The sequence below is a fragment of the Panthera tigris genome, chromosome A2, assembly GCF_018350195.1.
Source record: "Panthera tigris isolate Pti1 chromosome A2, P.tigris_Pti1_mat1.1, whole genome shotgun sequence".
Lineage (NCBI taxonomy): Eukaryota > Metazoa > Chordata > Mammalia > Carnivora > Felidae > Panthera > Panthera tigris.
Genome location: NC_056661.1, coordinates 4,937,998 through 4,955,984, shown reverse-complemented (window position 1 = coordinate 4,955,984; position 17,987 = coordinate 4,937,998). Strand labels below are relative to the sequence as shown.

General features: G+C 44.4%; 1 protein-coding gene across 2 annotated transcripts in view; it reads left to right on the top strand.

Moving 5' to 3' along the window:
* Positions 1-17,987, top strand: part of LOC102951325 (complement C3-like) — a 46,008-nt gene that overhangs the window by 14,488 nt on the left and 13,533 nt on the right. For both annotated transcript variants that reach the window (XM_042977957.1, XM_042977956.1), the window contains exons 18-24: positions 8,377-8,485; positions 8,772-8,857; positions 13,866-14,008; positions 14,114-14,326; positions 16,408-16,474; positions 16,583-16,669; positions 17,424-17,627. In XM_042977957.1, coding sequence (XP_042833891.1) covers positions 8,377-8,485; positions 8,772-8,857; positions 13,866-14,008; positions 14,114-14,326; positions 16,408-16,474; positions 16,583-16,669; positions 17,424-17,627 — 909 coding nt within the window. The remainder of the gene's footprint in view (positions 1-8,376; positions 8,486-8,771; positions 8,858-13,865; positions 14,009-14,113; positions 14,327-16,407; positions 16,475-16,582; positions 16,670-17,423; positions 17,628-17,987) is intronic.

Genomic DNA, 17,987 nt, shown 5'->3' with positions numbered 1-17,987 from the left:
ATGTAGCCCTTATGACAGCAGGTATGGATCCTTATATGGTAACACATACTTTTCATGTACACTTGTATTTTTATTTTTTATTTTATTTATTTATTTATTTATTTATTTATTATATTTTTATTTATTTATTTATTTATTTATTAGAACTGTGCAGTCACCTCCTAAAGGCAGACATCGCCAAAGGGGACACATATTTCTAAATTCTTTTAGCTGGAAGGCTAGCACTCCCTCCACCACCACCCCCCAAAAAACACACAAAGATTCCCAACACACATGAGCAAAGGGCTGAATCTTCAGTCTGTGCAAATTATTCTAATCTAGGCTTGGTGCCTTCTGCTCCAGCGACCTACAGACTTTCTTTCTCAAAGAGGAAAATTAGACAAAATATCTGATCTACTGGAATATGGCTTACACACACTCAGGTGTTTTCTCCCCCAGCCTTGTGTAATTTCTTTCTTTCTTTTTTTTTTTTTTTTAATTTATTGCCAATGCATGTAGTCTTGGCTTCAGGAGCGGATTCCTATGATTCATCACTTACATACAACCCCAGTGCTCATCCCAAGTGTCCTCCTCAATGCCCATCACCCATTTTCCCCACTCCCCCATATCCTATTCCCATCAACCCTCAGTCTGTTCTCTGTGTTTATGAGTCTCTTATGATTTTTCTCCCTCTCTCTTTGTATCTAATTTTTCCTTCCCTCCCACTATGGTCTTCTGTTAAGTTTCTGAAATTCCACATATGAGTGACATCATATGATATCTGCTTTTCTCTGACTGACTTATTTCACTTAGCATAATACCCTCCAGATCCATCCACGTTGTTGCAAATGGCCAGATATCCTTCTTTTCCATCACCAAGTAGTATTCCATTCTCTGTAGATATAGCCATTCATCAGTTGATGGACATTTGAGCTCTTTCCATAATTTGGCTATTGTTGAAATGCTACTATAAGCACTGGAGTACATGTGCCCCTACGAATCAGCACCCATGTGCCCTTTAGGATAAATTTCTAGTAGTGCTATTGCTGGGCCATAGGGTAAATCTAATTTTGATTTTTTGAGGGACCTCCACACTGTTTTCCAGAGTGGCTACACCAGTTTGTATTCCCACCAACAGTGCAAGAGGGTTCCCCTTTCTCCACATCCTCACCAACATCTGTTGTTTCCTGAGTTGTTACTTTTAGCCACTCTGACCAGTGTGAGGGGGTATCTCAATGTGTTTTTGGTTTGTATTTCCCTGATGATGAGTGATGTCGAGCATCTTGTCATGTGCCTGTTTACCATCTGGATGTCTTCTTTGGAAAAGTGCCTATTCATGTTTTCTGCCCATTTCTTCACTGGATTATTTGTTTTCTGGGTGTTGAGTTTGGTAAGTTGTTTATAGATTTTGTATACTAACTAACCCTTTATCCGTTATGTCGTTTGCAAATATCTTCTCCCATTCCATCGGTTACCTTTTAGTTTTGTTGATTGTTTCCTGTGCTGTGCAGAAACTTTTTACCTTGATGAGGTCCCAAATAGTCTGCTTTTGCTTTTATTTCCCTTGCCTTCAGAGACACATCAAGTAAGAAGTTGCTGTGGCCGAGGCCAAAGAGGCTGCTGCCAGTTTTCTCCTGTAGGATCTTGATGGTTTCCTGTCTCACACTTAGGTCTTTCATCCATTTTCAATTTATTTTTGTGTATGGTGTAAGAAAGTGGTCCAGGTTCATTCTTCTGCATGTTGCTGTCCAGTTCTCCCAGCACCATTTGCTAAAGAGACTGTCTTTTTTCCATTGGATACTCTTTCCTATTGTCAAATATTAGTTGGCCATATACTTGTGGGTGCATTTCTGGGCTCTCTATTCTGTTCCATTGGTCTATGTGTTTTTGTGCCAATACCATACTGTCTTGATGATTACAACTTTGTAATATAGGCTAAAATCCAGGATGGTGATGCCTCCAGCTTTGGTTCTCTTTTTCAACATTGCTTTAGTATTTGGGTTCTTTCGTGGTTTCATAAAATTTTAGGGGCGCCTGGGTGGCTTGGTTGGTTAAGCATCCGACTTCGGCTCAGGTCATGATCTCACAGTCCGTGAGTTTGAGCCCCGCATCGGGCTCTGTGCTGACAGCTCAGAGCCTGGAGCCTGTTTCAGATTCTGTGTCTCCCTCTCTCTCTGCCCCTCCCCCGTTCATGCTCTGTCTCTCTCTGTCTCAAAAATAAATAAACGTTAAAAATTTTTTTTTTTTAATTTTAAGATTGTTTGTTCTAGCTCTGTGAAGAATGCTGGTGCTATTTTCACTGGGATTGCAATGAATGTGTAGATTACTTTGGGTAGTATTGACATTTTAACAATACTTATTCTTCTAATCCATGAGCATGGAATGTTTTTCCATTTCTTTGTGTCTTTTTCTAGTTCTTTCATAAGATTTCTATGGTTTTCAGTGTGCAGATCTTTTACATCTTTGGTTAGGTTTGTTTCTATGTATTTTATAATTCTTGGTGCAATTGTAAATGGAATATATTCCTTGATACTTCTTCCTGTTACTTCATTAATTGTGTATAGAAATGCAACCGATTTCTATACATTGATTTTGTATCCTGTGACTTTCCTGAATTCATGTATCAGTTCCAGCAGTTTTAGGTGGACTCTTCGGTAGAGTTTCCTGTCATTTGTGAAGAGTGAAAGTTTGACTTCTTCTTGTCAATTTGGATGCCTTTTATTTCGTTTTGTTGCCTGATTGCTGAGGCTCGGAATTCCAACACTATGTTAAATAACAGTGTGAGAGTGGACAGCCCTGTCATGTTCCTGATCTCAGAAGGAAAGTTCTGTTTTTCCCCATTGAGAATGATATTATCTGTGGGCTTTTCATTTATGGCTTTTATGATGTTAAGGTATATTCCTAATATCCCGACTTTCTTGAGGGTTTTTATTAAGAAAGGATGTTGTATTTTGTCAAATGTTTTTTTCTGCACCTATTGACAGGATCCTATGGTTCTTATCCTTTCTTCTATTAATGTGATATATCACATTGATTGATTTGCAAATATTGAGCCGGGCCTGCAGCCCAGGAATGAATTCCACTTGGTCATGGTGAAGAATTCTACTAATATACTATTGAATTTGATTTGTTAGTATCTGGTTGAGAATTTTTGCATCCATGTTCATCAAGGATGGTTGCCTGTAATTCTCTTTTTTAGTGGGGTCTTTGTCTGGTTTTGTAATCAAGGTAATTTTGGCTTCATAGCACGAGTCTGGAAACTTTCCTTCCGTTTATATTTTTTGGAACATCCTGAGAAGAATAGGTATGAATGCTACTTTAAATGTCTGGTAAAATTCCCCTGGGAAGGCATCTGGCCCAGGACTCTTACTTGTTCAGAGATTTTTGATAACGGATTCAATTTCTTCATTGGTTATGGGTCCGTTCAAATTTTCTATTTCTTCCCTTTTGAATTTTGGTAGTGTGTGGGTGTCTAGGAATTTGTCCAGTTCTTCCAGGTTGTCCAGTTTGTTTGCACATAATTTTTCATCATATTCTCAAGAAATTGTATGTATTTCTGTGGTGTTTGTTTTGATCTCTCCTCTTTCATTTGTGATTTTATCTATTTTGGTCCTCTCTCTATTTTCTTTTTGAGAAGTCTGGTTAGGGGTTATCAACATTCTTTATTCTTTCCAAAAACCATCTCTTAGATTCTTCTGGGTTTTTTAAATTCTTTATTGTTTATTTCTGCTCTGATCTTTATTATTTCTATTCTGCTGCTGACCTTGGGCTTTCTTTGCTGTTGCCCTTCTATTTCCTTTAGATGTGAGGTTAGGTTATGTATTTGGGACCTTTCTTGCTTCTTGAGACAGGCCTGAATTGCAATGTATTGTCCTTTTAGAACTGCCTTTGCTGAATCCCAAAGGCTTTGGACTGCTGTGTGTTCATTTTCATTTGCTTCCATACATGTTTTGATTTCTTCTTTAATTTCGTGGTTGACCCATTCATGCTTTAGTAGGATGTTCTTTAATATGCATGTGTTAAGGGGATTTCCAAATTTTTTCTTATGGTTGATACCAAGTTTCATAGTGTTGTGATCTGAAAATAGGCATGGTATGATCTCAATCCTTTTATACTTGTTGAGGGCTGTTTTGTGACCCAGTATGTGATCTATTTTCAAGAATGTTCCATATGCCCTCGAGAAGAATGTGTATTCTGCTGTTTTGGATGAAAACTTCTGAATATATGTTAAGTCCATCTGGTCCAATGTGTCATTCAGAGCCATTGTGTCCTTATTGATTTTCTGACTAGATGGTCTGTCCATTGCAGCAAGTGGAGTATTAAAGTCCCCTACAATCACGGTATTATTATCTATACATTTATTTATATTTGTGATTAATTGATTTATATATTTGGGTGCTCTCGTGTTGGGGGCATAAATATTTACAATTGTTAGCTCTTCTTGATGATGGACCCCTCAGTTATGATATAATGGCCTTCTTCATCTCTTGTTACAGTCTTTGTGTTAAAATCTAGTTCGTCTGGTATAAATATGGCTACTCCAGCTATCTTTTGATGTCCAATAGCATGATAGATGGTTCTCCATCCCCTCACTCTCAATCTGCAGGTGTTCTCAGGTCTAAAATGAGTTTCTTGTAGGCAACATATAGATGGATCTTATTTTTTTTTTATCCATTCTGATACCCTGTGTCTTTTGATTGGGGCATTTAGTCCATTTACATTCAGAGTGGTTATTGAAAGATATGGATTTACTGCCATTGTGTTATCTGCAGGTTTTGTGCTTATGGTGATGTCTCTGGTCCCTTGTAGTCATTGCTGCTTTCCACTCACAGAGTCCCCCTTACACTCTCCTGCAAGGCTGGTTTAGTGGTCACAAACTCCTTCAGTTTTTGTTTGTCTGGGAAAGCCTTTATCTCTCCTTCTATTCTGAATGGCAGCCTTCCTGGATGAAGGATTCTTGGCTGCCTATTTTTGCTATTCAGCACATTGAATGTTTCCTGCCACTCGCTTCTGGCCTGCCAAGTTTCAGTGGACAGGTCTGCTACTACCCTTATGTGTCTACCCTTGTAGGTTAAGGCCCGTTTTTCCCTAGCTGCTTTCATAATTCTCTCTTTATCTTTGTATTTTGCAGTTTCACTATGATTATGTCATTTTTTGTTGATTTTGAAGGGAGTTCTCTGTGCCTCTAGCACTTGGATGCCTGTTTCCTTCCCCAGATGAAGGAAGTTCTCAGCTATAATTTGTTCACATAAACCTTCTGCCCCTTTCCTTCTCTCTTCTTCTTCCAGAACTCCTATGATACGGTTATTATTTCATTTCACAGAATCACTTAGGTCTCTAAATCTCCCCTCATGGTCTAGTAATTTCCTTGCCCTCCTTTTTTTCACCTTCATCATTTTCCATAATTTTGTCTTCTATTTCACTTATTCTCTCTTCGACTTCTTCCATCCTTGCTGTCACTGCAGCTGGGTTATTTTGCATCTCATTTACAAGATTTCTTAATTCTTCTTGATTATTTCATAGGTCTTTGATCTCTGCAACAATAGATTCCCTGGTGTCTCCTATGCTTTTTTCAAGCCCAGCTATCAGTCTCATGACTGTTATTCTGAATTCTTGTTCAGATATATTGTTTATATCTTTTTTTGAGCAGTAGTCTGCCTGTCATTTATTCCTGGAATTTCTTTTGAGGAGAATTCTTGCATTTCATCATTTTGGCTAGGTTTCTGGTTTTTACACATTTTAATAGCTTGTTATGTGTCCTGCACCTGCAAGTCCTACCTTATTAAGAATAGGTCCTGGGACTTCCAGAGTGCTTGTGGAGTGTGATCATGCACTCTGTTGCATATTTGGCTGTTCTGTCCCACTGCTCATAGTGGTGATGGTTTGGACCTTCCACCAGGGGTGTTTTGATTTGTTCACTGAAGGAGCCCTGGAAAAAGGAAAGGTGAAGGAAGCCTGATTCCCATACAAATAAAAAATGAAAGGGTCAGAAAAAAAAGACCAGGCATAGAATCAAAGAAACTATAATGCTTAACCCAGAGAGAAAGGGGGGAAATTAATAAGGAGATACAGAAAAGGTGTAAAAACAATAGAGGAAAATGCCTGACTAAACAAACAAACAAACAAACAGAATGGAGAATGAAACCAGGTGGGGTGTATATATATGTGTGTGTATGTGTGTATATATACATATGTATGTATGTATGTGTGTATATATATATATATATATATATATATGTATGTGTATATATATATATATGTATGTATATATATGTATGTATATATATACGTATGTGTATATGTGTGTGTATATATGTATATATATATATATATACACATATATATATGTATGTATATATATATATATATATATATACATACATACATATATATATATTTAGAGAGAGAGAGAGACTTGACCAAAAGTCAAATCAGAAACTATGATCATGATTCCAAAGGAAATACAAAGAGGAAGGTAAAAAGAAGGGAAAAGAGAAAAAATGAAAGAAAAGAGAAAAAGAAAAGCAAAACAAAATGGACTAACATACAAAACTGCAGGACAGCTGTCTGTTGGTGCCCAGGACCCCTGGCTGTGCTGGTCTGGAGGAGAGGCTGTCTGGCCTGGTCAGGGTCAGTCCTGCTCCAGTATTTAAGCTGTTACCAGGCATGGAGGGGCGGGGTTTGTTGTAAACCGGTCCTGCCTCCACTGGGGGATGCTCTCCTGTTCCCTGAAGCCCCACCATGTTGGTGATGGGGAGAAAAGTGTCTCAAACCATGCTGTTCAGACTGTCCTCATAGAGGAGTGCAGGGAGAGTGGGGGCCAGCTTGTCCTGTTCCACAGTCTCCTGTACCTCCTAGATGCTCAGATGGGATTCAAAACAAGATGCCTTAAAGAATCCCACACCTCACAGACTCGGTTCTGGGGTAGCACCATTCTGCCCAGCCTACACGGCTGATGCCTGCAGGGTCTTTTTTCCTTGGGGTGGCACTAAACCTTCTTCCCACAGTACTCCAGGGTGGGGACTGCTCTCTCCCAGTCACCCCTGAGATCGCTACTGGGCCCCGGGACTGGCTCCCTCTCCACGAGGCATGTGCACACCGCAAGCTGCAAGAGAAAGTCTTGCACCCCTGAAAACTCTAATCTTCAACTCCTGAGACTTTGCAAAGTACAAACTGGCACTCTCCGTATTTCTCGTTCCCCCTCCATGGTCCAGAGATGTTTTTCTCTCGTCCGAACACAATGCCATACTCCTACAGCCTCTTTCTCTCCCTTTTGTGTCTCCACAGAAGGGGTCCCCTCCCCTCCATGCCTATGCTGCCCGTTTTACCTCTCCCAATCCACATACATGCACCTCAGTCCCGCCAAGCTGTCTCCTTCCACCTACGAAGATGTTTCTATCACTCCCCAGACCTATTTCCTGGGTGTTCCAAGTGTTCTGACCCCAATACAGCTGTGTTTGAGGGACCAGGAAAATCCTTGTCCCACTACTTCTCTGCCGTCTTGACTCCAGTCTTTTCTGTTTTAATGTGTTTTTTCGAGAGAGAGAGAGAGAGAGAGAGCACACGCAAGCAGGGAAGGGGCAGAGAGAGGGGGACAGAGGATCCCAAGCAGGCTCATAGTGACAGCAGCAAGCCTGGTGAAAGTCTCAAACTCACCAACCATGAGATCATGACCAGAGCAGAAGTCGGACGCTCAACTGACTGAGCCATCCAGGTGCCCCAAATTGTGTAATTTCTTTAGCCGATTGGGGGTGAGACAGAGAGCTGCTTGCATGTTTGTATCTGACATGCACTTTGTTGGATTATTCCAGAATATGGGTGGATTTAGGCATCCGTCCATTTCACCTACTTTGTTATTAGGCAGACCCAAAGCCATGTTACAACCTGCCCCTCATGTTTTGAGCAAAGCCCAGACAGGGTTGAACCATATTCTGGCCCCACTTGGTCTACTCGCTGATGGCGTCAGACTTGCTCAAAAGGCCACCCCATCGCCCGGAGTCACCAACAGGTCTGGGGAGTCTCTCGAGCAACCTGTTTGCTTGGGGGTCATAACCATCAGATGTAGCAGGCGTGGAGCCTGGGAGTCACTATGCTTAGATGCTCACACAAATGCTTCATTTCTATGAAAATCAGAGCAGGGGGAAATAGTCCTAGCTTGGACTATTTCTGCCCCTATACTGACACAGTTGTAAGATATCATTTTTAATGGTATTTTGGGGGAGAAAGGAGCAATAAAGACAAATATGACTGCCCCCCTCCCCAGGCCATCATGGAACTATGGGTGTGTTTTTCTGGTAGGAACCTCTTCAGCCATTTAGAGATAAGTATCTCTGGGGACAGTGGAGAAATGGTGTGTTCTAAACCCAGATTTGTCTCCTCCTCACCCGTGCCTCCCAGGTGACTTGGATGAAGATATAATCCTGGAAGAGGAAATTGTTTCCCGAAGCCAGTTCCCTGGGAGCTGGCTGTGGCGCATAGAGGAACTCACTGAACCTGAGAAAGATGGGTAAGGCTGCGACAGCCCCCCCACCTTAGCCCACCCCCCAGGCCAGCTCCTATAGCGGCCCCATCTGGACCACTTCATTTGCATGCACCCCATGCCTCTCTTTTCTGGAATCACTGGGCAACCCCACAACCCAGCCTAGAAAAGAAATCAAGAGTCAGGCTCCCTCTGTGTGCCCAGCCCCCACTCCTCCCTCCAACCTACCCCTTGGGGCCCCTCCACACCAGCTCTCCCCCCCAGGCCCCTGACACCTGCCTCTTTTTAATACCCCCACTTCTCCTCCATCCAGAATCTCCACAAAGACCATGAATATATTTTTGAAAGACTCCATCACCACCTGGGAGATTCTGGCGGTGAGCTTGTCGAACAAGAAAGGTGAGAGAAGGTGGTGGCCCCATGCTCACGAGTCAGGGATCCCAGGGCCATTGGGCATTTTCTCATCCCATCCAGAGAGATCCCCTGTTTCTTGGTGGCTGACACACTGCTCCCAGGTGACAAGTGGGGGTGTCAGATCCTGCTCTGTGGGTGACGAGTCAGCGCTTTTTGTAAATAGATTTTCTTTCGAGAGCAGTTTTAGGTTGGCAGCAAAATTGAGGGGAAGGTACAGAGAGTTCCCACATACATCCAGTCTACCCACCCCCGACGTACACAGTCTCCCCCGCGCAGACGTGCACTATCAGCATCCCTCACCAGCATGGCGTATTCGTGACACTGACACGCCTGTCGTCACCCCAAGTTCATCATTGACATGAGCGTTCACTCTCAGTGTTGTACGATCTACAGGTTTGGACACAGATATAAGGACATATGTCTACCATTGTACTATCATACAGAATAATTTGCAACAACAAACACCCTTAAGGGGTGGTGTTGACAGGGTGATGGGTAAATCCATTAAGAAAATATGAAGGAGGTAGCAGGATGAAATGTATGATTGGCACATTGGCGGCCAGATTGTGAAACTTGGCAAAAAAAAAAAAAAGGTAACCAGGGGGTAGGGGGCCCACCACAGGGAGCTGGGGAGCCCTGGCCTAATGGAGGTGGTCTCAGGCAGGCCTCGGAGCAGGGTGAGGAGAGGGAGGCACTAATTTTAAGGCAGATGTGCGATACTTTCATGTGATCATTTTGAAAAAATCAACGTGAATGCAAAAAAAAAAAAAACAACCCATGATGAACAAAATATCTCCATTGTAAATAGAAGCCAGCACTGAGCTGAGCCATCATGGAGTTTGAGGCAAGAGGGAAAATGAGTGCGCCCCGCCCCCACCCCCCATGCCTGATTTAGGTACATTTTAAAGGTTAATTTTTTCGCTGAGCATTAAAGTAGGTGAAAAAATATTGAAACATTAAAAGGGAGGTATGTTAGGGGACTGGGGTTGCTCTGTCTGTTAAGTGTCTGAACTAGGCTCCAATCATGATCTCACGGTTCATGAGTTTGAGCCTCATGTTGGACGCTGTGTTGTACCAGGTACAATTTTTTTAAAGTTTATTTATTTATTTTGAGAGAGAGAAAGAGAGAGATACAGCTTGAATAGGGAAGGGGCAGAGAGACGGGGAGAGAGAGAGAATCCCAAGTAGGCTCTGAGCAACCGGCCAATGCAGGGCTCGAACTCATGAGACCCCGAGATCATGACCTGAGCCGAAACTAAGAGTCAGATGCTTATTGACTGAGCCACCCAGACGCCCTTTACCTGGTACCATTTTTAACTCCCAACACATTATCTCATTCAGTGCTCAGAAGAACCCTCTGAGGTTGGTACATTTATTCTCCGACAAATGAGGATACTGAAGCTAGGGAAGGCAGGTCACTTGCCCAAGATCACCAGGGGATGAACCTTTCAGGAACGCCATCTTAGAGGTTCAGAATTTATATTTTAGGATGGTTACCAGTGGAACTTGGAAATTTTAGACTCCTGAGATACCATGAATGCAAAGAGTCAGCAGAGTTACAAGCAGGGAGCTTCTCAAGCTTAAATGTCTGGATTCAAATCCCAGGTCCACTAGGCAGCTGTGTGGCCTGAGTCAAGTTACTCACACTCTCTGTGTGCATCCATAAAACAGGCATAATACGAATAGTAGCCACTCAAAGTGTTGTGCAGAGAGTTTTTTGAGTTAATACGTGGGGAGCCCTTAAAATGGTGCCTGGCACATTACAGATGTTCGATGAGTGTGAGTCATTATTGAAGCCAAACATATTTTATTTTTGTAAATTTTTTTTTTTGAGAGAGAGAGAGAGATCTCGAGCAGGTGAGGGGCAGAGAGAGGGAAACACAGAACCTGAAGCAGGCTCCAGGCTCTGAGCTGTCAGCACAGAGCCTGATGTGGGGCTCGAACTCACAAAACATAAGATCAGACATGAGCTGAGGTTGGATGCTTAACCGACTGAACCACCCAGGCGCCCTGGTTGATTTTTTTTTTAATTAATGGGTTTTCTTAAAAAAATTTTTAATGTTTATTTATTTTTGAGGGAGACAGAGACAGAGCATGAGCAGGGAGAGGCAGGGAGAGGGAGACACAGAATCTGAAGCAGGCTCCAGGCTCCAAGCTGTCAGCACAGAGCCTGACTCGGGACTCAAACTCATGAACCGTGAGATCATGACCTGAGCCGAAGTCAGACGCCCAACCGACTGAGCCACCCAGGGGCCCCTAATTAATGGGTTTTCTTAAACAATTTAGGTTTACAGAAACAACTGAGAATTACCACTCACTCCTCAATTCCCCCCAATTCCCGTCTCTAACCCTTTTTTGCATTAGGTGGTACCTTTGCCAAAATCTCTGGGACAACACTGATACATCATCATCAACTGCAGTCAAAAGCTAGGGTTCCCTTTCAGTGATGTACCTTCCATGGGTTTGGACAAACATGTAGCTGTCCTTCCAGGGTCACGGAGAGTAGGCGTTTCTCTGCCTCAAACATAACACGGATGGTGTGTCAGAGGTCACTCTGTGTGTGGTTCTCTCTCGCTCCTTCCAGCTTGTTCAAGGGAAAAGCTAAGTCTGGTGCAAGGATGTCCTCATCTCCTCTGTAGGTCTTGACTGACTTGCATTAGCAAGGAGAGAGCAGGTCTGCTTTCTGCAGGCACAGCATGAGCTGGCCAGTATTTAACAAAACAAAACCGTTTTGTTTCCCTGGAGGTAGCCTCCTGTTTGTGGTGCAAAAGCTGGTTTTTCACCCACCAGAGTAAATTAAATCTGGCTTTAAGAATGTGAAAACAGAGGGGCGCCTGGGTGGCTCAGTCGGTTGAGCATCTGACTTCAGCTCAGGTCATGATCTCACGGTTCGTGAGTTCGAGCCCCGTGCCAGGCTCTGTGCTGACAGCTCGGACCCTGGATTCGCTTCAGATTCCGTGTCTCCCTCTCTCTCTGACCTTCCCCCATTCATGCTCCGTTTCTCTCTGTCTCAAAAATAAACATTAAATATATATATATATATACATTAAATATATATACATATATATATATGTGAATATATATATAATGTGAAAACAGGGAGCGGAGGGTGTCCGGGTGACTCAGTTGGTTAAGTGTCTGACTTTGGCTCAGGTCATGATCTCATGGTCCATGGGTTCGAGCCCTGCGTCGGGCTCTGTGCTGACAGCTTAGACCCTGGAGCCTGCTTCAGATTCTGTGTCCCCCTCTCTCTGCCCCTCCCCCGTTCCAGCTCCGCCTCTCAAAAATAAATAAACATTAAAAAAATGTAAAAATGAATGGTAGATAAGAAATGATAACTACCTCCCGTGACTATAACAGACCCCCCGAGAATGATGAATAATGACTGTAGGTTAGCAAATAAGGATTTTGTTCAAGTCTCTATTTTTTTCAACACTGAAGAATAGACACACAAAAATTATTAAATTATAATATATTTCTTTTTTAACTGCATTTTAAAAATATTTACTTATTTTTGAGAGACTGAGGGAGAGTGGGGGCGGGGGGGGAAGAGAGAGAGGGAGAAAGAGAATCCAAAGCAGTCTCCACACCATCACCTCAGAGTCTGAGGCCAGGCTCCAACTCAGGAACCTGGAGATCATGACCTGAGCTGAAATCAGGAGTCAGACGCTTAACCACCTGAGCCAACCAGGTGCTCCAAATTTTAATACACTTCTTGGTGCAACACTATTTTTATTTATTTTTTTAGTGTAACATTTTTTTTTTAACGTTTATTTATGTTTGAGACAGAGAGAGAGCATGAACGGGGGAGGGGCAGAGAGAGAGGGAGACACAGAATCGGAAGCAGGCTCCAGGCTCTCAGCCATCAGCCCAGAGCCCGATGCGGGGCTCGAACTCATGGACCGCGAGATCGTGACCTGGGCTGAAGTCGGACGCTTAACCGACTGAGTCACGCAGGCGCCCCTAGTGTAACATTTTTAATATGATAAAGCTTTTGCACATTTTGCTTGCATCAACCCAGTGCTTGAATATAGCCTATAGCTGTTGAATCACAAATTAACCATTGCTTTTGCAGTCATTTTCACTCCTGTAGATCAGCACTGTCCACCAGAAATATGATGCATGTCATTTTAAATCTTCTGGTAGCCCCGTAAAAAAAGAGGAGGTGACCTCAATTTTATTGTACATTTTTTTTAACCAGATGTCTCCAAAACATTATTCTTTCAACATGTGGTAAATATGTTAAAAAATATGTTGAAAAATATGTTGAAAAAGGCATCATCAGACTCATAATAATGTTATAACCATCTGTTCATATTTGAGAATAACCTATTAATACCTCAAAATTATGAAAGATACATTTACTTCATCATACTAAGCCTTTGATGTACCATATATTTTATACTTGCAGAACATTTCAATGAGGGTGCTACCATTTTTCTTTTTTAAGATTTTAATTTTATTTGTAAGTCATCTCCACACCCCATGTGAGCTTGACCTCACGGCCCCAGATCAAGAATCACACCCACCACTGACTGAGCCAGTCAGTGGAAAGGCACCCCTAGCCTTTCATTGGAAATACTTTGATCTGTATTGTAGGATTTGCAAAATGTACAGCTGAAAAGGTAGGTTGGCATATGCAAATTGTTCCAAACATGTGTTAAAAAGTTTTCTGAGCTAGCCACATTCCAAATGCCCAGGGACCAGAGAGAGCTCAGGCTACCATTTTGGAGAGCCCAGGTATGGACCCTTCGGGTGTGCTCGAGCCCTTCCCCCTGCACACCTACCTGTGAGTAAAACTACAAGAAGAAAATGGAAACCGTACATCACAGTGACTCCCAGCTGCCACCACTATCGGTAATGTGTCACCTGTGCAATTGTTTAGCCCCTGGGCTTGCACAAACACAGGCTGAGCCTGACACACCTCTCGCAGTGAGGGGTAAGCACTGAGAGCCTGTCCACCTCCTTCCCTTGACACTCCACTCCTGGGCAGGGATCTGCGTGGCTGACCCCTATGAGGTCACGGTGATGCAAGACTTCTTCATCGACCTGCGGCTACCCTACTCTGTCGTGCGCAATGAGCAAGTGGAGATCCGAGCCGTGCTCTACAATTACCAGGATGTTGGGGAGCTCAAGGTGGGTTCCCGCGGGGGCAGAGGTATGGTGGAGAGCTTGGAAGATGGCAGGTGTTGGGGGGGAACCATGGCACATGCCCCTTGACTGATACTCTTTCCCTGGAAGGCGAGGGTGACCCTGATCTACAACCCAGCCTTCTGCAGCCTGGCCACCGCCAAGAAACCCTATCAGCAGATTCTGAACATCCCAGCCAAGTCCTCAATAGCCGTGCCTTTTCTCATCGTGCCTCTGAAGGTTGGCCTACATAACGTGGAGGTCAAGGCTGCTGTCAACAATCATTTCATCTCGGATGGTGTCATGAAGACCTTGAAGGTCGTGGTGAGTCCTTGGGGCACCTGCAGTCCCTTGTCCTTTGGGAGAGGCTCCTGTCTCCCCATGCTGTCAACCCAGGTTGGAGACACTGACTCTGAGACACCAAGAGTGTCCAGTGTCCAGCTTAGGATGTTTGGGAGTCCTGCAAGGTTGGAAGCAAGGCCAGGATTAGGGTGAGTAAGTGAGGAACAGTTACATTTCTACACTTTCTTAGTGATGAACATTCTCAAAAACAATACTAGATCAAGTCATAAATAAAAATAAAGCCTGTGGGTGACTGGGGTGCCTGGGTGGCTCAGTCAGTTAAGCATCTGACTTCAGGTGAGGTCATGGTCTCACAGCTTATGAGTTTGAGCCGTGTGTTGGGCTCTGCACTGACAGTGGGGAGCGCAGAGCCTGCTTTGGGTTCTGTGTCTCCCTCCCTCTGTGCCCCTCCCCTGCCCCCACTCACACTCTGTCTCTTTCTCTCTCAAAAATAAACATCAAAATTTTTTTAAAAAAATAAAAAATAAAAGCCTATCATCTTTATTAATATTTTCAAGCAAAACGTGAGGTCATGAGAGCAACAATCTTTTAACGCAATATTGTAAGGAATCAAAATTAATGCCAAAAAACCTGTGATGAACAAAAGATCAAATTTTAAATAGAGACAGTGCCAAGTCAAACCATAATTGGAGCCTGAAGCTAAAGGAAAAATGAAGGCTCCCATCCACATGTCTTTTTTTAATGGTTGAAATTGTTTGGTGGTTAATTCTCCCCCAAAAAGTTAAAGTAATTGAAAAAATATTGAAACATTGAAAAGCAAATGCTTTAAAACTCACAGTGTTATTTTACAGTGAAGTGTCTTATTTATACTCAAACCAGAATTTACCATAATATTTCTTTCCTGACTTTAATATAACCAAACTCGAATTTTTTAAAAAGATTTTATTTTTTATTTTTTTAACGATTATTCATCTTTGAGAGACAGAGAGAGACACAGAGCATGAGTGGGGAAGGGGCAGAGAGAGGGACACAGAATCGGAAGCAGGCTCCAGGCTCCAAGCTGTCAGCACAGAACCTGATGCGGGGCTTGAACCCACGAACTGCAAGATCATGACCTGAACCAAAGTCGGATGCTCAACCGACTGAGCCACACAGGCACCCCTATTTTTTTCTATTTTAAAAAATATTTATATATTTTGAAAGAGACAACAGAGTGCAAGCAGGAAAGGGGCTAAGAGAGAAGGAGACAGAGAATCTGAAGCAGGCTCCAGGCTCTAAGCTCTGAGCTGTCATCACAGAGCCTGACATGAGGCTCAAACTCATGAACTGTGAGATCATAACCTGAGCTGAAATCAGACGCTTAACTAAGCCACCCGGGCGACCCAAGATTTTATTTTTAAGTAATCCCCACGCCCGATGTGGAACTTGAACTTACAACCCCAAGATCAAGAGTCCCATGCTTTTCCACCAAGCCCCACAGGCACCCCCAGGAGCACAATCTTAATTATCCCTTTAACAGGGGTCCCAGTGTGGCACCAATGGGAAGAAACCCCAGAGGGCGCCGGAGCCTGCACAAGGCTCCCCAGAGCCAGTGTGTCCACAACTCCCAATTCTGCACCCTCTGATGCTGGTAGCTTGAAAGCTACTGTGGCAGGGATGTTCGCAGGATGGAAACTGCCAGTGCCACAAATCAGGATCTTTTCTTCCTGGAGAGATGGCTACCAAATGTTTACCAGCATGCCACGGAGGAGACTGGGTCTCCAAAGGAAAATGTGTGCATTAGCACCAGCTTCAAGGAGAATGTGTGATGGAAGGGCACAAACAGCAGCAGTCCAGCACGGAAGGAGAGCTTCACTTGGGACACTGATAATAAGATAGCCCCTAGTTTAACTGAGCGCTTACTAAGTGCCAGGCATTGTACTCAGCACTTTATGCACATTCTTTTATTTTAAGGACATTTGAGAGGCAGTGGGGGTAAACTGACTCCCAGTCACAGAACTAGGATGGGTGATGCCATCGTGCCCATGCCCTGCTGATCAGCTGTGTCTGTTCTTTTATTCACCTGACTTCCCCCTCCCCCATCCCATCCCAACACTGTTCAGCCTGAAGGGATCAGAGTCGACAAAACTGTGGCCGTTCACACACTGGATCCAGAAAACCGGGGCCAAAGTGAGTCATCCACAGCAGAAGGGTGAGACCTGGGGGTGCGGGGTAGGGGATGAATCAGGGCCTTGTGGGAGAGGGTGACGCCACGGGTCCTTCCCATTCCACTGGCAGACGGAGTGCAGCGAGAGGAGGTCCACGCCGCAGACCTCAGTGACCAGGTACCAGACACAGATTCAGAGACCAGGATCCTCCTGCAAGGTGAGCTGCCACTGACCCTCGCCCAGGAAGGCACAGCTCTGGAGAAGGGGACCTAATTTCTCCTAATTCTGGGCATGTATACTACCGTGCGTCCCCTGCCTCCACTACAGCTAGAACAGCAGGCCACCTCCCTGATCTGTTTTATAGAGGGTTCCAGGCAGTATTTAGTTCAGCAAATAGCCTTTGCTGATAGAGAAGCTTAAATGAGAAACAGTATAGTTCAAGAGCAGGAAATTCTGGAACTAATTGCCTGAGTTGGACGACTGGAGCCAGAAGGGAAAAGAAGTTCCTGGAAAAGCACCTTGTAACCTGTAAGCTGTAAGGTTTTGGGGAGAGACCCTTGGTTTTCTCATCTGTGATGGGGTGAATAATAGTACCTATATCAAAGGCTTGTTGAGAGGATTAAATGAGATACTGTCTGATGTTTCTCTAGAACAGCGCCTGGCAACAGCATGAAGCATGATCTAAGTATTGGTGACGATTGTTCTAGAATTAATCTGCCACTTGTAAGAGGCTCAGGGAGCAGATTTCTGTGAAGCATAAGACCCCCTTCCCTACAAATGTAGATACCCTCCCCACTCCCCTACCCCCGCTTCCTACCTCCTACCATCACATCCCCTCAGCCCCCAACTGCCCCTGACCTCTTTGGCACTGGCTGCCTGGAGCCTGGGATCGCTGGGGACAGCCCTGACCCTTCTCACCCCACCCCATGGTGGGTGAGTTGCTTGAGCCCTGTCCTCCCGCCTGGTTGCAGGGACCCCGGTGGCTCAGTTGACAGAGGATGCCATCAACGTTGAGCGACTGAATCACCTCATCGTGACCCCCTCGGGCTCCGGGGAGCAGAACATGAAAAGCATGACGCCCACGGTCATTGCCGTCCATTACCTGGACCAAACGGAGCAGTGGGACAAGTTGGGACCCACAAAGCGAAAGGAAGCCTTACAGCTCATCAAAAAAGGTGGGTCTGCCTGGGAGACCCTCTCTGCTCCAGCCACCTCCAGAGCAGGGTCCTCCCTGAGACCCAGGCCCCTTTCCAGGCCACGCCCTTCCTCTAAGCTCCTCCCCTTTCAGGATCCCTTCTTTTCAAAGACCTCCCCTGACCTTTGCCCTTTCTGAGACCCTGGGCCCCTCTGAGCCCTCTAGAACTCCCTGTCTCACTGAGGCCCCCTTGCCCTGAACCCCCTTGAGATCCTTCGTCTCTCTGAACCCCTCTCCTCTGAGAACTCCTTCCCCTTTTAGAAGTCCCTTCTGCTCTCCCAGACTTCCCTGCTCAGCCCTGAGCCCCCTCATTCCTCCCTGAACCCCTGTCTCGCCCCCC